Raw genomic sequence first — 24,936 nt, 5'->3', positions numbered from 1 at the left:
AGCTTAGAGGCTATGCCCAGCACATCACAGAACTATGGTCACAGAATCATGCTCTGCTGTGGTGAACAGCAGCACTGAGACTGCACCATGACCCAGGACCCTGATAGCAGCTACTGGGACCATTGTCCTTAGGAAAGTGGATGGAGCTCTTTTTGCTGCCACCTGTCCCCAGAATTAGGTCACACGCAGGCAAGTTAGTCTATAAATTAAATAATATATAAAGGAAAGGGCATCGAACCAACAAAGCAGAAGACCCAGAGCCAGGGTCCAGGAAGCCCCCAGTGTTGCTAGACATTAACCCTTTAGTAGCTGAATGGGGGAGGTTAGCACAGTATTCCTGGGGCAGGACCTGGGGCACTGGGACATTTCCTTACCAAACACTATAGAGCATGTCAATGTTTTAATAGCTAGCAATACCATACCAGTGCATACCATGTTTCCCTGCTAACTCAGTCTCTGGCAAGGAGAGTGCAATTGCATGCTTGCCTTAGGTTAATCAAGATCTCTCCCCATCTTGGTGACCTGGGGTTACAGTCACCTTTTCTGGGCACAGTTGGCAGGGGAACAAAAGGATAAAATCAGGACTCTGCTAACAATGAAGGAGGTGATGAGGAAAGGTGAATTGGCAAAAACGATCGTTAGCGTCTGTGACATATACCAATCCATTCCCCACTGATAAGGTGAAGGGAGGGGTGCAGGATAGGGCAGCTCAAGGCTCAGGGGTTTGCTCATCAGTTTACCCTGGAAACACAGCAAGGGTCACATGGGCCCAGGGTGATCTCTGTCCCAGTCTACATTTAACAGGGGGTTCCCAGGACAGAGGCTTTCCCTGCTGAAGTTGACAAAGCCTGGGACAAGTTGGTCACCTTATGGCAAGGCCAGTGGGTTCATGATCTGCACGATGTCACTTAAGATGTCACTTAAGAGGGGCTAGAAATGGCCAGAGAGGTCAAGGGTCTTGACCAACATCCCACTGCTGATTCATTCATCCCTTTTCTTCAACTAGTCACGCGTTCAACGTCACTTACGTGACGTTTTACAGTTCTACATTTAAGGTTCTGTCTAGGGTTGGGGGACCCAGTTCACCCAGTGATTTCAATTCTACAGAACTAACTGAGGTCAGGAATATCAAGGCAGCCAGGAAACATGAAAGAAAATCAAATTAACCTAAAGCAGCTATAACATCACTTCTTTCTTTTTCCCCTTTGGTAATTTGTTTTGCAGGCCACTCTTACGTAAAAATCAGGCCTCAGATTTCAGGACAAGCCCAGGGAAAAACAAGAAATAAAAAAAAAGATGATTTCTTATTTGCCTTTACAGATATCCTCTGTAATCAAAGCACTTCCGAACACGCCACTCCACCAAAAAAAAAAAAAGCTTATGTCTGCATTTTTCCCCTCAGAGAGAATGTTGACTTTCTTCTCTTCATTTTGACACTTTCACTTCCTTTGTTGCAAGGTGAAGTGGGCACCAGATTCGGGGTGCACAGGCTGTCTCTTTCTGCACCCGAGCCTCCAAAAAGAACCCATATTAAGAGTTTCTCTCCAAGATGATCGGACTGCTCTACCCAGCATTGTTGAGGTGAGTGAATCCTCTAATGAATTCTCGATGTCACACTGCCCATAAAATACCTAATATGTTTTAGTTTATGATCTATGAATAAGTAAATTGCTTTTGCACTGCCACTTCAAGACGCAGTGAACTCTCTCCTCTGCCCGTTCATCTCCACCCGGGAGCGTGCTGGGCACATCGCCTTCTCTCTCAGGAGGCCTCAGGTTACTCAGCAGAAACTGAGGCGGGCTTCAAGAGATGAGCTTTCTATGCCCCTGATGAGATGCTCTCCATTTCTCACAGCCGACAGCACTGCTTCGTGGGCCCTTCCCCTTCTCCTCATGCTTCTCTTACTCTGTCCTTTCTTTCACTTACCCTCACAGGGAAACACAAGGAATGTTCTAGAATCAAAGACAACTCTATTCCTTCTAGGTATTTTAAATTTTAAATGTTTCCTTTTCAGTAAGGTCTTCCAGACGTGCATCTGTTGGTAGGTAACACGGATCAAGTTCCTAGTTTATTTGGAAGCAGGTAGCTCTCTCTTTGCACAGTGTTGGGTTCTGCTGGGGACGCCCAAGGGCCTGCAATGTCCTTGCTGTCCTCCAAATTGTAACCTAATTAAGAGACAAGGGTAGCATTCATTCATACGTATGTTCAGTACATGACTGGAGAGTGCCTACTGTATACTGGGTCTTTGGTAAGCTATCCAAGGAGTTTCCAAGCTCTGAGCTCTGGTCCCCAGGGCAGGGGTTGGGAATGAATTTATGAAAAAAAAGTCAAAAATATCCACATATATCAGAAGCATTGCCTGCATATTTATATTCTCTTCTTATCCATTCATTTATTTGACGCATATTTCCTGAGTGTCATATACATGCCTGATGGAAGAGTGTCTCAGACATGTCTGCGTATTTTGTATTTATTTGCATGCAGTTATTATAGACTAAATGTGAATCCATTTAGAGATTTTACTGAATTTGTAATGTCCTTGTTGTCCTTGAGCATTTTCTCAATGAATGCCAGAGTTCATTGTCATCATGGAACTGCACAAAAAGAGTTAACATTTAGAAAATATTTCCTTATACTGGAAAATATGGGAACTTCTGCAAGAGAGGGCTGACACGGGGTGTAACAATACCAGGTGTGGGGTTTGTAGAACAGCCAAGAATCTACAGGCAAAAAACCAGAAGGCATCAATCCTGTGTCTAAGCAACACCTACCCACGTCAGGCTATGGTCTGAAAAGGGTGTTACTCTAAATAATGCATATAAAGCCCTTCTTTTAAAATTATTTAATAACATTAAATTATTTTATATAATTAGTATACATGACATATAGCAAACAAATAAATCCAGAACATCCAAATCTTCTCCTCCCCGAACAATCCCTGTTGTTTAGCTCCATTTCTACAGTTTAAGTTTTTCTAAAGCAAAATATACTATAATTCTCTGTTCCCATGGTTCTTTACACTTTTCCAAGTGATTTCCCAGCACGTTGTTTGTTTGAACATCACCAAATCTGTGAAATGTAGACAGGACAGGAATCGTTATCCCCATCCCTTGTTTTTTTTCTTCCAGTTTTACTGATATATAATTGACAAACAGTGCTCTACGAGTTTATGGTGTGCAGCATAATGATCTGACTGGCATACATCATGAAATGATGACCACAATAAGTTCAGTGAACATCCATCGTCTCATACAGATACAACTTTAAAGAAATAGGAAAAAAAAAAAAGATTTCCTTGCGATAAGAACTCTCAGGATTTACTCTCTTAACAACTTTCATATATAACGTGCAGCAGTGTTAATTATATTGGTCATGTTGTGCATTACATCCCTAGTACTCATTTACCTTATAGCTGGAAGTCTGTACCTTTTGACTTCCTTCATGCAAGTCCCCCTGCCCCCAACCCCCTGCCTTCAGTAACCACAAATCTAATCTCCTTTTCTCTGTGTTTGTTTATTTTTGAAGTATAATTGACCTACAATGCAATGTTAGTTTCCATTACTCAACACAGTGATTCAATATTTCTATACGTTTCAAAATGATCATTGTGATAAATCTAGTTACCATTTGTCCCCATACAAGGCTACTATATAATTATTGGCTATACTCCCCACATTGTACACAGTATCCCCATTTCATAGATGAAGTTAGAGTGTTGAAGAATAGGCAATGAGCTATGCAGATACAAAATGGGCAAGGGTTAGCTAGGTAAATCGTCAGGAAAATGGATTGTGAATAAACTTAAAATGATCTTGGAACGTGCAACCTGGAATTTGGGAAGGAAAAGACAAGCGAAAACCCCCTTCTTCTACTGGAGATCATCCAAGTTGTAATTAAGAATACCATGCTCACTTTATTTTTATTTACTTTTTTTGAGGGAGAAGTGATTAGGTTTATTTAATCTTTTATTGTGAATGGAGGTACTGGGGATTGAACCCAGGACCTCATACATGCTAGACATGCACTCTACCACTGAGCTACACCCTCCCCTTACCATGCTCCCTTTAATTGCCAATCTCTTAAATTTGAAGTAGAGACATTTTAACAGGACCCAGGGAAAAAAAGGAGTAAAAACATATTAGAGAAAAACCTCAGAAAAGACAGACCAAGAAGCAGAGTATTTCACAACAGGAAAAATTAAAAGTAACTAAGTGAGGCTCGAGTCGGCTGAATGGAATTCCATCAGCCAAGCATTTCTGTTAACTGTACTTCCGTGGAACTATAATTCGTGTGACCTTAAAAACTCCTGAAGATTAAACTATAATGCGCCTTGTTTTAGACAATGCGTATTTAAGTGAAAGGTAGCACCAAGAAAAGGATGGGCTTGGGTTTGAATTTTGCATTCAGCACACAGCCATCAGGAAACTCCTTAATACTCAATCCTGCCAAACTTCCATTTTTTTCCATCTCTCAACTGAGGGTGATAATACTCTCACTGCATAGTTGTTTCAAGAATTTGAAATGTTTGCTGTATGCTAAGCACCTAGTAAGACACCCAGAACACAGCAGAAACTCAGGCAGTCGGATCTCGTATGTCGGCTGGCGGTGCTGGTTTAAATTAAGTACGAATTCTTGTGACCTGAGCACTAGACTCTGAGTAAAGGCCTGGGTTTGAGTCCTGATTCTTTCACTTAGTAACTGTAGGAAGAAATATTGTTGAAGGAATTGAGGTTTATTCATCCTGAATCTCTTCACTTATAAAAATGAATAGAATTTACCTTCTTATTTTTAGCTAAAGATTCTAATAAAAGGTATATGTGAAGTATCTTTTAAATATAAATGTCATAAAAATAGATTTTCACTGCTATTAATTCTTTGAAAACTTCAAAACAGACATGTCACTATATGTACAAAAATATCACTGAAATAGGAATACAGAGTAGAGTTCTAGCTATATTTTCAGAAGTCCTGATAAAAATGACAACCAAAACAATAAAAAAAACCCTTCAAATTCCAAGAAGTTTGCAGTTAGCATAAGGGGAAATTTCTCAGTTTTAAGGATGGAGAAACCTTTGAACAGGCTTACAAGGGTCACGGTGGACTGTCCGCCCCTGGGGGGACATCACAAAGGATGAGCAGCCATCTGTCCTGGGTAATTTATCAGAGAGTCCTAACGCTCAGGAGGGACCAGGGATAGTGCAGCCCACCCTCCACGTCTGACAGAAGAAGAAGAAGCTGAGATCCAGAGAAGTGAAGTTACTCAATCACCAGGACACCACTGAGGGGGCCCAGGGGTGAGCCGGCCACCTGCTCAGTGTGTTCGACGATTGTTGCTTCTGTTCAGATGCATACCCCACTGGCTTTCAAATCTCTGCTTCGGGGCAATGGGAAGGACTGCGGAGCAAATTTAAAGCTGACTGCTTAGTGAGAGGGTAAAATCCCCCTAGGATGTTCCAGTATAGGGCAGTGAGGGGCTGGAAATCCACATCTTGAAGTTCCTCCCATCCTTATGCATGTATGATATCATCCAGGAAACATTTACACAACAGAGATGGAACTAAATGTCTTGCCAGGTGGTAGCTCGTGATATATACAGACAGCCCCTGCCTCACAAAGAAAGACTACAGAGATCGCATACATACAGACAGCTGCTGCCATCCGCCCGGCCCCCACCACCTTGCAGCTGCCGTGGGCTGTGTGAAAAAATTAAAAAAGAAAGAAAGGGGTTAGAAAAAAACTTGGACCACTTGCAGATTCGGCACATTCAGAGGCAGAGGAGGGGAAGAAGCTCTGGAAACAGGAACTACAGCAGGGAATGGATTCTCAGGATACCTTTTCAATCCCCAGTGATCTGGCAACAGGCACCCCCCTACCTCTGCTTCTCCCCCACACTCCCAGCCCCACCCCACCCCCACTTACTCTGCCCTGAAAAATCTCCTCCCGGGCATGTCTGTCCTCTCCCATCCATGCTGCCAGAAATTCTGCCATTGCTGCATTTGGCCTCAAAGCCTTTTGGGAAGCAGGAAGGCAGAGAATAAATAACCATTAATTTACCATTAGGAATCTCTTTCATGAATCACTGTCCTTTATTACAGTCAATAATAAAAGGACCTGTCTCATGGGGTTGTTGAGAAGATAAAGTGAATTAATGAACTAAACGTCCTTAGCTCTGTGACTGACATGTGATATAACACTGAGTGTTTCTGAAGTATTAGCTCTCTTAATAACCACAATTATTCCCATTTTGCTGATAAGAGAAGTGAGGCTTAGAGAAGGTAAATTACTTTTCCTCGGCCACATAACTCAGAAGTAGAACCCGGATTCGAGACCAGGTCTGTCTCCAAATCCTATCATCTTAACTTCTGTGCTATAAACAGTCCCGTGCTTAGCACTGGGGTGGAGGGCAGGCTGGGGTGGGGGGCGATGAAATGGAGGTGGAGCTGTCGCTCACAGGTTAATAAGAATTAACTCAATCAGAATGTTTCTTGTGGAAAATCACTGTGCTCGCCTGCATTCAGGGAAACGTGACTGGCAAGTAGGTCTCAAGTAGGTTATGTAGGAGAATAGTAGGAGAACAGGGAAGACCCAGGCAAGGGACCACAGCTGGGTATTGTGTAGGAAGCCTGGAGACAGTGATGCCCGTAGACGGGAGATGTAGCGAAAAGAGCAGTTTGGAGAGAGTTGAAGATGAATTCTGACCCACATGAAATTTCATCTAGGTCTGACCCAGGAAAGGGGGAGGAAGATTCTATCTTGTTCCCCACCTACCTGTTGCCCTACCCACGGTTCCAGATAACTTATTAGTGTTCTTGGTAGACTACTAGAAAGGTTAAATAAACTCTTGTGGGCTGGTTGGAAACATAATGCTTCCACTCCCAATTGTAATGCGTTTCTTTTGGGAAATGTGTGCTGAGTTCCAAACAAATGACTTGTAATTTAATACAACATGTGTACACTTTGGGTCTCCGCACTGTGCTGGGTGCTGGGAACACGAAAGGAAATGTAAGGCAAAGTCTCTGGCCTGGAGCAGCCAGAGCCCTGGGGGAGAGAGATGTGTAAGCAACTAAGAGACAACGTGCTGAGTGTAATAGGAGAGGTGTGTACAGAATGCCTTGGGGCACAGAGCAAGAGGACGGCGAAACTGCTTTTAAATCAAGTTTTGGAATCCAGCCCCTCTGCAAGTTGGGAACTGCATGCAAGGCATTAGAAGTTACGGAAAGGACGCTCTTAGCTTTTCATTCTGAATGAACTCTTTCTTCAACAGAACTGTTGCCTGCTTTTTTCCTGGCAAGCGGTGGGATCAATACCTGTGTTTTTTTCCTAAGTGGTTAGGGAGGGGGTGATTGCATGGACTCTGAACTCAGGCTTCTCTGGTTTGAATCTGACTTTCACTTACCAGCAATATGACCTTGACTTTACCCTTTTGGTCTCAGTTTCTTTTATCTGTAAAATGGGGCCAATAAAAACACCTTCTTTATAGAGTTCCTGAGAAGACTAATGAGCTAATACATGCAAAGTCCACATCTCAAAATGGAGTAAACATCTCACTCAACTGGCTGTTGTTAACTGACTGATAAGACTCTGGCGTCGAGCAACTTCATGAAGTCAAATTGAAAGAGTTTTAAGTGATACACAGATGAACATTTTAAAATTTTAATAGCATATATTTATCTTCATATATTGGGGGAAATATATACAGCACATCAAACCCTAGATTTTAAAGATATACTTTCTTAGGATGAATAAAAAATTTTGGAAAGTAAATTAAGTTAAAGAAAACTAGTAAATAATGGTCAGATGTTATGTCTTTTCTCAAAATAAAAGTAACAGGCTGACTGTGGTCCAGAGTGAGGACCAGACCAACAGATTGGAGTGTCCCTTTGAATTTTTCTTTTTCTTTTCTTTTTCTCTTTTCCTCCTTTGCACTGGGCCTGGCTTGAATTCGTCTCATTTTTCTTAATGTTATATACTATTTAATGTCTAAATTTTTAAAAGGGGGAGAAACATGACAGGGATTAGGAAATGTAGTAAGTGATGGTCTCCCTTCGTGTGTTTTCTCACTGTGATGAAATTCAAAACTTTACCCTAGGCCTCTGGCTACAGGCAATATTTTCTAATGCCCCAACTACAGAGAAAAGCATATCGGAATAGTAGACAGAATGCCTTCCGCGTGCCCATGCTTTCTTGGCCCCAGTTTGAATCCTGGAGAAAAAATTCCCTGAAGCCGATGACAGCTGAGCTCCTCACCCAGCACTCAGATGCTCAGAGAAGGAAAATTACACCCTGAGGTTCTGGGGACGCGGGAGCAGCGGGCGGTGCACATCAAGGCCAGAGAGTGGACCTGCTGCTGGTCCGTCTCCACCCCACGAGCCTGGAGGTGAAGTTAGAGGGGATTCCAGTTTGGGGGTGACTGTGCAGAGGAGACATGAAAAGGGAGCAGAAGGACAGACCTGTGTCAGCTCACACCCCGGGTTTCCCCCGAGCTGCAGTGAGGTCTCTGGGGCACCCCGTCCCCTTTACCCCTTCTTTGTAAAAATCACCTCCAGGAAAGTCCCGCCGTCTGACACAACAGTTGGCCTTTGAAGCCTATGAATGGTCATGCCCAGACGGGGTTTCCCTGGGCTCGGCGTCCCCATCTGAGCGCCTTGTGGCCCCATGGTGTCACGTCCACTGTCAGGCTTGCAGAGAGCAAACAGCGTGTTAAAGGCACATGGGACCAAGGGACACTGTTGGTGGGGCCTTCAAACATGTCTGTTAAGCAGCAGTTTATCTCATATCAGCCTCTTTGTGTCTTCTCTCCCCTTATTCCTCCCGTGGAGATGTCCTTCTCTCTCTGAGCATCCTCACCTTCCTTCCACCAACCTGGTCAGAGTCTCTATTTCCCCTGCCGTGGAAAAGAAAGCGATTAATTGTGGGGCCCTCACGGGGAGAGCCACAGCAGGAGCTTTCAGATAAACCCCTTTATTTCAGCCTCAAGAATAGGCTGAAAGTGTTGTCAGGTACAATGAAGGACACCCCATTCAATTGGAATGTCAGATTAAAAAACAAGTAATTTTTTAGTAATTAATATGTCCTGTGCAATACTGAGGACACACTGATACTAAAAAAGTACTTGTTTGTCTGGCACTCCAATTTAACTAGCTATCTATATTTTTGTTAATTTTAGCAACCCTCCTCAAACACAACCCCATGAGGCTGACATTTTTATTCTTATTTTAAATGTGGGGGAAATGAGGCTTCAAGAAATTAAGCAACTTGCTTGAAGCCGCAGTGCTTGCAAGTCACAGAGTAGAGATGAGATTTCAATCCAGACCCATAGATTTCAAGACCAGTGCTGGTTCCACACCACACAGGGAGTCAAGACTTAAACCAAAGCTATAGATGGGATGCCATTGGAGGAAACTGAGGCATTTTCTAAGGAGTTTGGGGAATTCTTGGATGCCTTGCTCAAAATGTAGACAATCAATCAACAGTTGGTGGATGTAGTGAACTGAATTATCACCATGTTTGGCAGCTAAAAGACACTGCTGCTTTCCTAAAATGATCTTAAGACTTGTTCTTCACTCCCAGCTCAAGTCCTCCTTCAACACTGCCCTTCAACGCCCAGAGGGAGCACTTCACCCCATGCATATAGGCAGTGGTAGATGAGGTCAGGGGACACAGCGCCAAGAGAAGCTTCGCGTCGTGTTACATCCATTTAACACATGGCGGAAACCCACAGGCCTGAAGGAATTGGCTGGCCCAAGGAATAAACCAGTCCCCTCTTGGCCAGACACCCTTCAAAGCTCAGCGTGTGCACTCCAGTCACCTTGCCTGAACCAGGCTGCCTTGAAAATATCTGTCTGCACTTCCATCAACATGGTTTCAGGGGAGCAGAGGCTATGGGGCTAAGAGGGAAGGGGAGTCCCACTAGAACTCTTTCTCACCCAAAGATGAGGTCAGTCAATAGATGCAAAGTTCCTTCAGCCTCGTTTCCTTCTTAAATGAGTGACACTTTATGAATCTGTAGGCAGAAATCCAGACAGAACACATGCAGCTCATAGATGCTCACAAACCTCCCAGTCCCAAGGGAAATCACTGTCTCTGTGCAGAGGCAACCGTCTTAACCTCCTCAGCTTAAGTCCCAGTCTTTTCCTCTGGATCCTCACTGGATGAGCCTTGGGAGGATGGAGGGTAGTAAAGAACAAAAAACCTGATATTGTTAGAAAATGTGGACCCCAATCTGCCGCCACCAAGAAAATCGGCTACTTATAATCACATTATTTTCTGATGATCAAAATAATAAATGCTCATTGTGGAAACACTTGAAAATGCTGAAAAGCATAAAGAAACAATAAAAACAACCTATAATTCCATCATGCGAAACTATAACCTGTCCTAAAATTGTGGTGTATTTCCTAAGGATTTCTGACCATATAGTAAATGCAGTTGGCCTCACACTTCACATATGACTATTTCCACTTTTTTTTTCTAATCTAACAAACCACAGCCACTTCTCTCAACCTCATTAAAGACTCTCCAAAGAATCTTTTGATGAATCTTTAATGGATGTATTGAAAATAGTTCTAGTTTATTTACCTATTCCCCTCTTGGTAAGCATGCAAAATGTTTTCCCTTCTAGAAATAGCATAGCAGAGAGCATCTTCTTCACAGACATTTTTATCAGACCCTTGGCACCTGTAGCCTCATGTCTAGAATCTAATATAAAATGGCGTTCGATCTGTTGCAAAGACATGTGTCTTATCATGTTTTCTGCTTTGCCATGTTCTCCAAAGAGCACTGTGTCTTCCAGAGGCCTCATCCACTGAGCTAGTTGGAGAACCACTGCCGGTGATTATAGAACAAGGACAACCTGGTCCCTTGTCGAATGAAAGAGGCTCCTACGCGAGCAAGAAGTCTCCGCGCCCCACTCCTTAAACTCAGGCCATGGTTTACAAGAGAGAGACAGAGAGACAGAAGGAGAGCAAGAGAGAGACAGAGGGGAAGAGCGAGAGAGAGAGAGTCCCAGGGACGATTCTCAGAGAAACCACCACACGATGTAATTCCTCCGGGAAGGGGACGATGAAAGTCCTCAGAATTGTGCCGCTTGGTGTTTTTACTGAACCATTGCTTGCTGATTTAGTTAATGATAATGTTTGGTTCCAAATTTCCTCTAAAAGGGAGTCTTAAGTGTTCTCAGCTTGGACGGGGCTGGCTTAAAAATAAACAAATAAGTTATATAAGTCCAAATTTTGGAGGATCAGGTTTTGGAGGCCAAGGCTCGGTGTAGGATTAAAAGGGCCCGCCTCGCATCTTGTGGTTGGGCCTCACGTGCAGCCTGCAGGGTGGAGCAGCAAGGAAGCCTTCCAGCTGTCCCTGAATCCAGCTTCTAATTTGAGAGCCAACACCCACAGAAAACTCATGCAGGGTGCACCCCATGGCGCCTAAAAGACACTTGCATTGCTTAAAAGATAGTGAAGAGAAACAAAAAAGCCATCGCAACCACTGGTAGATGATGGCAGACTTCTTTTTCTTTACTCTCTTCCAACCTTAGATGTTTTAAAAGGCTGACTGGTGATGTTTAAGAGCTGTCATCTTCTGCTCCAGAGTTGGCCGCATTTGGGTGGGAAGTGAAGAGATTATTACATAGGGCCTTTTAAAAGTTCTTAAGGGTTCTCCAGGAATTCGGGATTCCCCAAAGTTACCATGGTGGATGGAGCCCCACTTTGGGTCCAGCTGTGGGAGTCAGTCAGGGACAGAAGAAGCCTGATGCTCTGATGGGGTCCAGAATCCTCCATACACTCCTAGAATGGTGTGAATATGCAAAAGGTCACACAGGAGTCCATTCATTCACTTATTTGTGTCACATAGTTATTAAGAGCTGAGCAGTAGGAAGTACTGAGGATCTAAGGGTTAAGAGGGAAAACAGAATAGGCCCTGCCCTCACATTGCCTTTTCTAGGTGAGGAGATTTGATGAGTTTACAAACAGCTAGAAAATGCTACACACCCATCACGGATGGTGATATAAACCAGGGATCTAGATGGGCCAGGAGTACAACGTAAAAGTACTGGAACAGAAGTTCTAGCCGGTAACTGGCTTCCTGGAACGCAGGCCTAGTATGACTAGACCTTCAGATTTTCCAGAGCAGGAGAATGTGACTTTTCTGTAAACTATCCTGATTTTTTTTGTTTGTTTGCTAAAATTTTTTAACCATGAATACTAAACAAAACATACCTATAGACTGAAACAGGACAAGCCACTCAGGTGAACCTCTGATGCAGACTGTATTTGTTAATACGGACATACCTACCCTTTTGAAAAAAAGTACTTTATACCAGCCGTATGTTTACTCTGATCACATTTTTGTTTTGAAATTCTGCATTTATATATAGAAAAAAGATGGAAGTTGATACATCTTTGTTTTTCTTTTTTTGTGAAAATTTTTGCTGTGAGCATGCATTACTTCTGTAATCAGAATTTTCAACCAAATTTAAAATGTTATAAAAAGACCTAAGTGCTTTTACATTAGCACAGATAAAATATTATGAAATCATACAGAAATTTTTTTAAAGAATTAAATGAAAATAAAAATTACTGAAAATGTTAAGAATAATAAGAAAATAAAGTATGTATATTGGACTTTTACGATGCCAGGGAAGTAGGGGCACTCACAATGGGCTTTACTGGCTCACTGTCTTACTTATTCTTCCCAACTTCTGTGTGACAGTACTACTGCTATTCCCATGCATAGGAGAGAGGATGAGGTTCAGAGAGGTTAAGTAACTTGCCCAAGGTCACACAGCATGAGTAGCAGAGCTGGCACTCAAAACCCAGGTCATCTGTTTCCAGAGGCTGTGTGTTCTCCTAACTTTAAGTAAGAGATTCCTAGAAGCAAAGTAAATGAGAAAGGTCAGGGAGATGGTATTTGATCTTGGCCTCAAAGAACCAGAAATAGTTCAGCCCCTAGATACAGGAAGGAAACAATATCACCAAAGAGGTAGAGATGATGCTAAATGTGTAAGAAGTCCTAATGAAGTGAGGTTAGTAGGCTGGAGACCATCACAGGAGTCTTAGTATTAAATGCCGGTCTAAGGAATTAGAATTTATTTACAGTCAGTGGGAGCCATTGATGTTCAGGAATAAGACGGGTGCCTTGTTAGGCTACTGCTAACAAAATTCTGCAGGCTGAGTGGCTTAATGCAAACTTACTTCTCACAGTTTTGGAGTCTAGAAGTCCAAGATCAAGGTGTCAGCAGGTTTGGTTTCTCCTGAGGGTTCTCCCCTTGGCTTGCAGACAGCCACCTTCTCCCTGTGTCCTCATGCGACCTTTCCACTCGTGTCTCACCTTCCTCTTCTTAAAAGGACAGCAGTCAGATTGGATTATAGCCCACCCTAATGGCCTCATTTAAACTTACTTCCCCTTTAAAAGCCCTGTCTCCAAACACATTCTGTGTTACTGGGAGTTAGAACTTCAACGTATGAAATTTGGGGGGCACAGTTCAGCCCATAACACATGGTGATGCAGAAAGAGCATAGGACTTGGAGAGTCAGAAGCCCTGAGTTTAAATGCTGCCAAGACCATTTATTAGACATGGGACTTTAAACAAGACGTTAAAGAAAGCATTTTGCTCCTAATTCATAAAAAATCAGCGAATGTACCTTGTCTACACTGCAGGGTATGGTAAGGCTCAGATGAAACAATGTGTGTGGAAGCAGTTTGTAAACTATAAGGTCCTATCGAGTAGTTGGAAATTAGCATTTTACCAAGTTGGACATACAGCTCTGCACAGAGTAAGGCCTCAAATCCTTATTTAAGAAATAAAACAACATCACTGTGCTGACTGGGGGAAACAGAGAGAGCCCAGCACCGTTGCAACCCACAGCAATTTCATCAGAACACATTTGTTCAACTTAATTTTTTAAAAAGACTGATCAAACATTCCTCTTGTATTTTTAAACCAGCTTTCCAAGGGGGTTCAAAATAATTAATGTGTTTTTAATGTATTGCACCCATTTAAAACATTTTAGGGCCCCTTGACTACTTCAACATAAATGCATTTACATTCATAATTTAATCTGTAATTCTGAATTAATAAACATTTGCTGAGTATCTATAATGTGGAACATGCTAGAATAAATGAGTTTCCCAGGTCTCATTTAATCCTCAAAACCTCACTGGTCTGGAAACAGGCCACCTCCTAATACTTTTATCTGGGGGGTTAGGATGTAACATATGAGTTTGGGGGGGACAAATTCAGACCATAGCAATGAAGTCATCTGTTCACATCTCCCCATTTTATTCAGAACAAAAACAGCCCAACATGAACAGTAACCATCTCGGCTCTGGAACACTAAACACTTATCAGTGGCAAGTGTGTTATTAATTATTGTTAAGATTCCTCTCCTGATTTTTCTGCAGCTCTAACTTCGGATGAACTGTCCAATATCAGCCACAAGGTCACATCCAAAGAAACACAGTCAAAATAGCCATTGGAGTTGCAAAATGTAGACCTCTGGTTTGCATCTTTCAAAACAAAATTAGAAAGGACCAATTCACAATCTCCCAGCAACACTCATACCTCCCAGGTCCTCCCAAGCTCAATGCTGCTGCTTCACTGCTCCTCTCACACAAAGGTTAGCAAAGACATTACCCTCTTTTCCTACCCTTCTCCTCCATCTCTCCATTTTCTATTACTTAATTCCTTTTTACAAAGCAGGGGACAGGGAAGAACTGGAGCACAGGGTCATATTCATGACCATCTCCCCCTATCACACACAGAGATGTCTCTCCAATGCCATGAATAGGCCCTGACAGTGGTATAGCTCTTTTTAAACCAAAACTTGTTATTCACTTCAGTTCTATCTCCTGATGCACCCAAGAACTCAGACAACTAGAAAACAATTTATTCATTGGGGGGGGGTTAGAATTAATGAGGTTTGGGGAGATTTTTCTAATAGATTTGAGGCTGGTTGGTGGATTCCTGCATCCTTCTTACCAGACTTCTAGTCCATGATGCTTTTAAAAATCCTCATAACAAGTTGGAGTGAGGATTGACGCACAGCTCTTCAGTGCCCTCTATAATATTAAGGACACTGAAATGTCCCAGAGACGCCCCAAAGTAATTTTCACTTGCAGGAAAGCATGATGGTAGATACCAATCTAATCTATAAATGCAGAACTTTTTTTTTTAGATACTTATGTTGTTTGGGGGATTGGATTTTTTTCAGGAGAGGGTTGCATTTTTAAAGCAGTTTTCCTTTTGCAAAGTGGCAAACTTCCTAAGGTATTTTTCACTTTCAAAGTTCTTGCAACCTCTTTTGACACCCTCTGCCTGTGTCAAATGGCAAGCCCAATGGAAGTCATTTGGAAGGCAGAGGCAGATGGCAGAAAAACGGTTTCTCCCCTTAACTACGCTGTCAGGGTAATTTGTTTTCCTCACTGATGTAAAGGAAACTGTAAGAGCACTTTGCCCACTCCAAGCCTCTGAAACTGGAGTTATGAGGTCGTCTGGAGGAGGCCAGGAAAAATAGTTTTGGGAGGGGGGTGGTTGATGCCTTTTACTAGTGACCTGTGATACTAATTACCGAGCCTTCCTGTCTGAAGAAGACATTTATTTATATGATGATTCATGGCTATGGAAGCCAGCGTCAATAAACAGACCATTGCAATTCAATTCTATTGCATCTCAAAATGGGATTCTTTGGATTCTCACAGGCAAATCTGATGTACTTGTAATCCGGACAAGTATTGGGTACAGAAAACAGAGCATGAGCTACCAAGACTGTTGGGGAGAAGGTAGTCTGATGGTGGTCCTCCTTGGGGACTGAGGATAGAATCTTTCTGCTCCTCTAGGGAAAAAAAAAAAAATCAATGTATAAGAAGTCCTGGCTCCACCACTTATTGGCTTTAGCAACCACCTTTAGCAAGTTCCTTATTCTCTCTGTGCCTTAGTTTCCTCATCTGTAAAATGGGATAATCACAGTAATTACCCAATAGGGTTTTTTATGAGGCTGAAATGAGTTACTATTTATAAACCAATTAGAACAGTGTTTGGTACATAGTAAGTGCTATCTGTGTGTTTGACAAATACACTTTGAGAAAATAATCACGTTTAATCAAATTAAGCAGCGTAATCTGAAGGTCAACCGTGCCCTGCAAATTTGACGCTCTCATCCCTGCAGAATGAATCTGGGTGAGACACGCTGAGGTCAGGGCTGAGCAGTCCTTCAGAAACAAATCAAGAAGTGGTCCGGCAGGATACACAAGTCCAGGCATGGCCACTAGCTTTCAGAGAACTGCTAACGGCCACTCAGAAACGAAGTCAGCAGACTTCAAGATTTTTTCACTCTAATACCCCTAAAAATGAATTTTTGTTAAACTTGTCTCAGTAAGAGTTGAGAAAATCAGAACATTTCTTTCCATTCATCTTTTAGAGTAGAACCACTTTAAGGCTTTTATCTTGTTGTGTGGCTTAGATAAAATTTTGTCAAAATCTTGGAGCTTCAGATCTGGCTCTTTCAACTGATGAAAAATGTTCCTGCATATAAACCAATTGTTGAACCAACTGGCCAAATTAGATGTATTTCTTATTTTTAAAAGTGTGACTTTATTTTTCAGTTATAGTAAGTGTCTTAATGTTCATTCTGGAGAATATTATAAAAACCACTGAAAAATAAATTATGGAAGTCATCCTATAAAATAGATTCCTGAAAAGCAGCCAAGTTTACATTAATGTGGATTTGATAGAATTAATTTAGCAAAAATGTAAAATAGGATAATAATGCTGTTTCTCATTACTTGATTTGCAATAAAATGACATACTATTTTGCTAAAATTGTTATTTATGGAGTTAGAAATATGACAGAAGGCATAATATCCTTTCCTTAAGTGGTATGAATGTATGCATCTAACTCTGAGATGTGGTTTGGGGAATAATTAAGTAAGAATTATGTTTAAAGATCAGAAAAAAATTTTATTAATTTCATTAGCCTCATGCTCAAATTCTTCTGTTTAATGAAATCACTTAATATGAAAATGATATGTATCTTTATACTATTAAAACAAGTCAGGCCAGCACATATCAAAAATCTAAGTGTTTATTCGCACGAGGAAGGAAATACATATATGATCTTATAACATCTGTTCTAACTGCCTCATGGCACACACAGTGTCTGAAAAACAGACCCTAAAATTTCTATCTGCCAGTTTTATGTAATGTATCATGGAAATCTTAGTAGCCCCAGAAAATATTCTAGTTGCATCTGTTAAGAGTTAGCATTGTTAACTGGCCTGGACAACTCAGCTGTTGTCAGGGGGTGCTTTTTTTCACAGCTCTTTAAAGACAAGTCCTAGGAATAAGGAATCAGACTTTTCTTAAACACAAATTCTCCCAACAAACACACACACACACACACACACACACACACACACACACAAATGTTGCCATTAATAACTAAATTCAACCACAGGGGAAAAAAGGATTATAAATACCCATCCATTGGATAGTAATGGCCACTATTTAATGAGCACTTACTATGTGCCAGTCATTGTTCAAAGTTCCTGACATACGCTAGCACTTAATTGGTCCTTACAGCAACTTCGTGAGGTGGGTCTGATTCCTATTCCCATGACCAGATAAGGAAATAGACACTCAGAGGCCACAGGACGGGCAGTTGGGGGAGGCCATGTGCAGACTCAGGATGCACGTGCCCAGAGCTCAGGTTAACTCTCACACATATTGCTGGCACATGACTCCATTTATTACTTCCATTCCATAATTAACCACTATTATTGCATAATAACAACCACAGTGGTAGGCAGAATAATTCATCCCTCTCAAAAAGATGCCCATGTCCTAATCTCCAGAACCTGTGAATACATGGCCGGAGGGACTTGGCAGATGTGATGAATTTAAGGCTCTTGAGATTACAGAAATATCCTGGGTTATCCAGGTGGGCAAAATATCATCACTAGGGGCCTTATAAGTGAAAGGGGAGGCAGGAGAATGAATGTTAGAGGAGATGTGACAATAGAATGAGAGGTCAGAGTGACGTGATTGCTGACTTTGAAAATGGAGGAAGGGGCCACCAGCCAAGGCATGCAGGCAGCCTCTAGAAGCCAGAAAAGGCAAGAAAACAGATCCTCCCCTTGAGCGCTCAGAAAGGAACACACAGCCCTGCCAGCATTTTGATTTTAGCTACATGAGACCCATGTCAGGCTTCTGACCTCTTGAACTGTAAAATAATACATTTTTGATGGTTTAAACCTCTAAGTTTGTGGTAAGTTATGACAGAAGCAAAGGAAACTGATACAATCTCCAAAGTGCTATTAAAAGCCATTGATCAGAGGAGCGTATGAGCATTTAAAAACCATTTTATACAAGCTGATCATAGCAACATGCTTGCTGCCCAAATAAAACCAGGAAACACATTGAGCAGCTAAGAAGCAACAAACAAGTTCTTGCTTCCGTATTGAAAATGAAGGTGCCTCTTATCTCAGTTTTGGAACAAGTAAAGATCATCCACAGAGGCTCTTTCTCATTTTTACTTTTACAAAACTGACTTTGGTGGTGCTTTGAAATTTTCCCCTTTTTCTTTGTTTCAGTGTCAATTTTTTACTTAAAGATTTTTTCAAAACTTTCCCTTCCTGAATATTTTCCACTGTGTTTGAGCCCTAACTCTGCCTTTGAAGTCTCTCCAGAACACTAGCATTATTATAATTGCTAGTATAATAAATCATATAACTATTACCCTGTGTTCAAAGTAAGCACCTTCTAGGCTCTAACGTAATTGCTCTTTCTGTCGACGGATGGTCCTCACGGTCCTCTTGGAGCTCAGCTGCACACAGCAGCCAGAGGGAGCTTTTTACCCCAGAAATCTGACAGTGTCATTCCTATGCTCACATTCTTTCCCCAGCCCGGATTATGCTCAGAATGAAGAGCAGGCTGCTAAGCCTGGCATCCAGAGCCCCTCTGATCTGCCCCCTCGACGGCTGCCACCCAGCCTCACTTGGAGTCTCTCTCCCACACTCTCCCATGCTCCAGCCCTACCAAGCTGTCCAGAGACCCGGCAGATTCTCTCAAGCCTCTGTACCTGCAGCTTCTGCTTCCTTTACCTACAGCAAAAGCTGTTCCCTTTTCCATCAGACTAATTTTGTCTCCTCCTTCCTCAGACTAACTGTGTCTCTTTCCTTAGCTCAACGATACATCCAGTTGTCCCAGCATCATCAGAAAGACATAGGTATAGCACTTGGTAGACACACAGGTGTGGGTCCAGAAAATCCTTCCTGTTTATTTTCGAGTTACAGTTTCCTGTGTCACCCGTCTCTAATTTTTTGGCTGCATACTGACCTACCCACCGCCGTTCTCTGGCTTTTCGACCTTGACCTTCCCAACAAGGCAGCTGATGCTATGATAATTACTCCTATGAACCTGTTACCATTTGCAGCCCCAGGTAAGAGACTCTCCCCCGGAGGTTTCAGCCTCAGCTTATAACTACCCCATCACTACTACACACACACACACACACATGCACGCACACATGCACACACACACGCATGCACGTACATTTACCCCAGATGAGAATACACTAAGGGAGACTGATAAAATACCAATAAAAGATACTATTGAGCACTTACAGCACACCAGGCATTGTGTTAAGCACTTTGTTTCTCTAATTAAAAAAAAAAAATCACCTGTAAAGCAGGTACTATTTTTGTCCCCATTGAAAGATGAGGAAGCTAAGCCCATTAAGATGAAACATCACATCCACTGCCACACAGCCTTCTAGTGATGGAGCTGCTAGTTCGCATGACTTCAGAGGGCTCGGCTGATCAATCACCCCCAACACAATTTTTCTGATCCTTGTGGACCCCCACTCACCTCCACAACACCTCCAAGTACGGCTCAGAGCTACCAAAGTTATCTTTGCATTTAATTCACTGGATTCTAAGTGTGTGGACCTGAGTGTCTCCCTAGGAGACATGAGCTCCTCAGAATGGGGAGTATGTCTTTCAAACTTGAACACACAAAAGAAGCCCCCCAAAAAAGTCTTCCTAAACAAGTAGCTATTATCAGGGGCCCCAAAACATATCTATTCCTCGAGCTTTTTGCAAATCCTCCAAATTACACTGACACCTGTACCTACCAGGGAGCGAGCGAGGTACTAAATTTCAGTCTCCCACAAACCCTCTCAGCTCAGGTCCCCATACAGCTATGAGTTCTCTTTCTGAGCTGATTTTGAACTGCCTTCTCAGGTTGATATTACAAGTCATTCAAAATCTCTTGGGAAATAGAAGTGAGTTTTATTTGTAAATGGATGCATGTGGATGTGAAAGTTGAATAAAATCCTAGGAAAGTAAAATTTAAAAGCTGAAAGAACCCATGGGGTCAGCTGGTTCTCTTCTCCCCTTTTGCAGACAAGAACTAAGCTCTATACCGAACTTAAAACTTGGTCCCTGAATATGTTTTGTGTTTGGCCCACATGACTTCTTTTTTTAAGTTGAGTCAATATTGTTCAAGTATGTACTTATACAGCAAGAAAGAGAGAAAGGGTTCTGTTGATTCTGGTTCTGTTGGAATATTGAAATATCTGACAGCCTTTATGAGTATACCAAGAGAAATAAAAACATCTGTCTTCGCAAAACTTGTACATAAGTGCTCATAGCAGCATTACTCATAATAGCCCCAGAGTAGAAACTGTCCGAGTGTCCATCAACTGATAGATTCATGATTGCGGTAGATCCATACAATGTTATTCAGCGATAAAAAGGAAGTACCGATACACACTGCAACAAGGATGAACCTTGAAACACTACACTGAGTGAAGGAAGCAGGTCACAATAGGCCAAATGTTGTATGATTCTACTCATATGAAGATTTATTTATTTGTTTACTTACTTACTTACTTACTTATTTTTAGAGGAGGTACTGGGGATTGAACCCAGGATCTTGTGCATGCTAAGCGTGCACTCTACCACTGAGCTAGACCCTCCCCTGATTCTATTCATATGAAACGTCCAGAATAGACAGATCTGTAGAGACAGGAAGTAGATTAGTATTTGCGTGGGGCTGGGGGAAAGCAGGAATAGGGAGTAACTGCTAAATGGGTATGGGGTTTCTTTTTGGAGTGATGAAAATGTTCTAGAATTGGTTGTGGAAATGGTTGTACAACTCAGTGAATATACTAAAAAAAAAATCTGAACTGTTTAAAACATATATACATAGACACATGCATGTGTTGATATAGATGGAGCTACATAGCATAGTGGGTGTTACTGGCTGCCCCTGAGTAACGGCTGCCCCTTTAAATGAAGCTTGCTTCCTCCAGTTCTCCACAATCTCCACCTCTTCCCATCCTCAGCTCTAAGCTTGCCCACTTCACTCAACTATGTTTTCTGCCTGGCCTGGGTCTTTGAGTTTTTGGCTTTTGGTCAAGACCACCGTGGAATCTCCAAGCTGGAAAAGATGTCACCAGTCTGACCTCCCCACAAAAGAGGACAAAAAGAGTCCTCATTCGCATCCCAGGTGTCCTCTTCTTGAATCTCATCCTCCACTTGACCTCTCTCAGGGAGGAGCTTTCCCTGCAGGGCAGGGCCACCACCACTGTTGTCACTATTGTCAGCACCGTCAGCAACATTTAGGGAGTGATTCAGGATTTACAAAATGCTTTATCTTGCGTGATCACCATAGCAAACCTGAGAATTACTTACTGTCATCCACATTTTACAGGTGGGCACATGGAAATATTGGGTCACCTGTCTGAGGAAATGGAATTCGAGCTCAGATTTTCTGACTTCAATTCCATGTCTTTTTAGTACAAAATATGCCAAAATACATAAAAGTACCAAATCATGTAACAGACATTACCTCCCCTTCAGATTACAGAGATGTCAGTTTTTGCCTCATTTGCATCAGAGCTCCCCCATCTCTCTCCACTGTGTCACTGATGTCACAGTGTTCTTTATCCTGTGCCGGGATCTACTATCCTGGAGAAGACCAGATCACCCCACCGTGGGGTGCAGAGTTTAGTACAATCCCTGCATCATGGAGGGCCATTTTCCTTCATTTTAAATTGATTCAAAGCAATTGTTTGGAAAAGAAAGAGGACCCCAAGGGAAGAATGATATAGAAATATTTGATCAATATTCTTAACATCTGCCATCCGTAACAATCTCTCCCTCTCTCTTTTTGTCTAACAACTGGTAACCCTCCTTTCAAACACACTATGAGCTTGGCCCCATTGTTTTGTTATTCTGCAGTACAACTGTGTCAAATTAGTGGACTTTAATTGAGGTGGGTAGGGGAAAGCTGGTGGAGAAGCCAATGGTTTGGATGTGCTGGAATCTACTAGCAGCTGTAGAAACAGCATGATGCACAGCGGAAGAATCAGAAGCCTTCCCGACCCTACCACACATTGGCTGTCGCACAGACAACAGCCTCCTTTCCATCAACTGTAAAATGGAGATAAGAACACAGGCTGGACCACTGTTAACTCCTGCCCCAGCCCGGTCCAGATGAGCTCTACCACCCAGCACAGCTAAGGCAGAATCAGCCTATGCCCAGAAAATCGACTCATTTCATGAGCTGAATACAATCAGAGGGCTGAGGAGCCAGCTCAAGATGAGTCATTTGGCTCAAGAGATGATTGTCAGTGGTCCTAGCAACACACTCCACCGCCAATAGCCATTTCATTTGATCTCTGCCATGATGCTCAAACCACAGATTTCCTGGGCCTGCAGCCTCCCAGGAAATGGAAGCCAAATAGCAGATGATTCATATTTCCTCTAAAGTAGCAAGAGAAAAGCTACCTGCTGCAGAAATTGCCATCAGTCTTGCAAAGTCTAAGCTGCTCCCTCCGTTTCCTCGGCTGATGGGCGTGACTTCCCTGGGGCCCAGGGGCTGCCTGTTCTAACTGGTTTTCTCTCTAAAGAGAGAGAAGGAAAAGAAGAGAGAGCAAGAGAAAGAGAAGAGGAGAGGGGCGGAGACTTGACATTAACATTTATTAAGTGCCCATTGTGAGCTCCATCCGCCAGCTTTCGTCATATCCTATCTCATGTAATTTCCCTACAGTCAGCTGCTCCCTGCTGTACCATACACTTCTTAGCCACTGCCTGCTGCCCTCACTAAATGGTAAGCTCCAGGAAGGCAGACTTTATTCAGCTCATTGCTGTATCTACAGTTTCCAGAACTAGGACATAATAACATACAACAATTATAGGTAAAACTTACACCAGACACTGTTCTAAGTACTTTCACGTGGCAACTCTAGCAAAGAAGAAGAAGAATGGTAGGTAGCATTTATCTTGTGCCAGATGCTATTCTACTTTCAAACATTAAGTCAAATATTTCTCGGTTTTTTTTTTCTGTCAATTATTTCTCATAACAACCCTATGATGGAAAAACTACTCTTTACTTTCCAGATGATGAAACAGGCAGAGAAAAAAAAAAATGGGCTTGCCTGTTCCCCTACAGCTAAAGAGCTATGGAACCAGGATTTGAATCCAGGCCACCAGCCTTTGATTTTAACCATGATGCTATTCTGCCTCTCTCCTGGTGGATACTCAGTAAGCATTTTTTAAATGAATGATCACACCCATTTTGCAGATTCAGACACTCAGCTTCGCACTGAAGTCCCACAGCTTGTAGGGCCAGCTGGGGTCCCAACTAAGAACTGTCTGATCACAAACTACCACAATCACAGCCTGTAGCATTCTTTTTAAAAAAAAATTATGGTGAAATACACATAACATAAAATTGTACTATGTTATGGTACTGTAGCCACTTTCAACTGTCTAGTTCTGTGGCATTAGAGATACTCACATTGTTGTGTGACCGTCATCACCATCCATCTCTGGAACTTTTGCATCTTCCCCAGCTGAAACTCTGTACCCATTAAACACTAATTCCCTTTTCCTATAAAATTCTTAACAAGGAGGAATGTGGCCAGGGTTAGATGCTGGAAGGGAAGTCAGCCATGTGGAATGATTCGAGAGGAACAGATAAGGATTACTACCCTTGAAATTTGCTCTTCTGTTGGCAGTTATAAATTCCAGCATTCTACCACCAACTAATCATTCATTCTTGTGGGTTTTTTTTTTTAATTTTGAGGCCCCCCAAAGTGGGGTGAGGACATCAAGCTGCTTTCAACAGAAGTATGTGGAGACATCCAGGGAGGGCTCAAAGGGAAGACTTGGAGGCTGCACTGCAAAATTCCCTCCCCTGAGTTTGGGATTAACAGATGCATACTATTGTATATAAAATAGATAAACAACAAAGACCTACTGTATAGCACAGCGAATTATATTCAGTATCTTATAATAACCTATAATGGAAAAGAATATATATGTATAACTAAATCACTACACTATACACCAGAATCTAGCACTTCCATTTTAAAAAAGAGAGCGAACACAGCATTGTAAATCAACTATACTTCAATTTAAAAAAAAGTGACTGTGGGAACAGAATCATCAGGACTCAGTGATTACAGGGAGAGAGAGGGTCACAAATGATGCCTGGATTTCTAATCTGAATAAGTGAATGGGTGATGGTTAACAGTCACCCACTCACTAACATAAAGGGCCCTAGGAAAGGTGCTGTGTGGGGTGGGAAGTTAATCAGTTTCATTGTGGACAAGTTCAATTGAGGGTCTTGTGAAACACTCAAGGGTAGATGCCAAGGAATACAGGGGAAGGGAACCAAAGGTCCTGCTGGTATGATTCTCCCCTCTTCTATATGTGGGGGTTAGGCAGGGAGAGGAAAGGATGATAAAAGGACAGGTTAACTGCTAGCTAACAGGTATCCACTAACACACACCACACACACACACACACTATATATATGAATATTTATAAAATATACACACATGTCAGAACAGAACACAGGACAGCGTTGCTGTGTGACAATTCTAGGTCAGTAGAGTTTGAAGGTCTAAAGTGAACCTGCAGGGGATGGGA

At 42.2% G+C, this 24,936-nt stretch overlaps 1 protein-coding gene across 2 annotated transcripts in view; it reads left to right on the top strand.

Annotated features, from left to right (window-relative positions):
* Positions 1-1,432: 1,432 nt before the first annotated feature.
* RBPJ (recombination signal binding protein for immunoglobulin kappa J region) overlaps positions 1,433-24,936 on the top strand; it is a 203,591-nt gene continuing 180,087 nt past the window's right edge. The window contains exon 1 of one of the 2 annotated variants that reach the window (XM_015241525.3): positions 1,433-1,581. In XM_015241525.3, the coding sequence (XP_015097011.1) occupies positions 1,550-1,581 (32 nt within the window). In that variant the 5' untranslated portion in view covers positions 1,433-1,549. The remainder of the gene's footprint in view (positions 1,582-24,936) is intronic. The other variant, XM_015241527.3, reaches the window with a different exon arrangement.

The sequence above is a fragment of the Vicugna pacos genome, chromosome 2, assembly GCF_048564905.1.
Source record: "Vicugna pacos chromosome 2, VicPac4, whole genome shotgun sequence".
Taxonomy (NCBI): domain Eukaryota; kingdom Metazoa; phylum Chordata; class Mammalia; order Artiodactyla; family Camelidae; genus Vicugna; species Vicugna pacos.
Note: the sequence above shows the minus strand (reverse complement) of the source record. Positions and strands in the feature narration are given on the sequence as shown.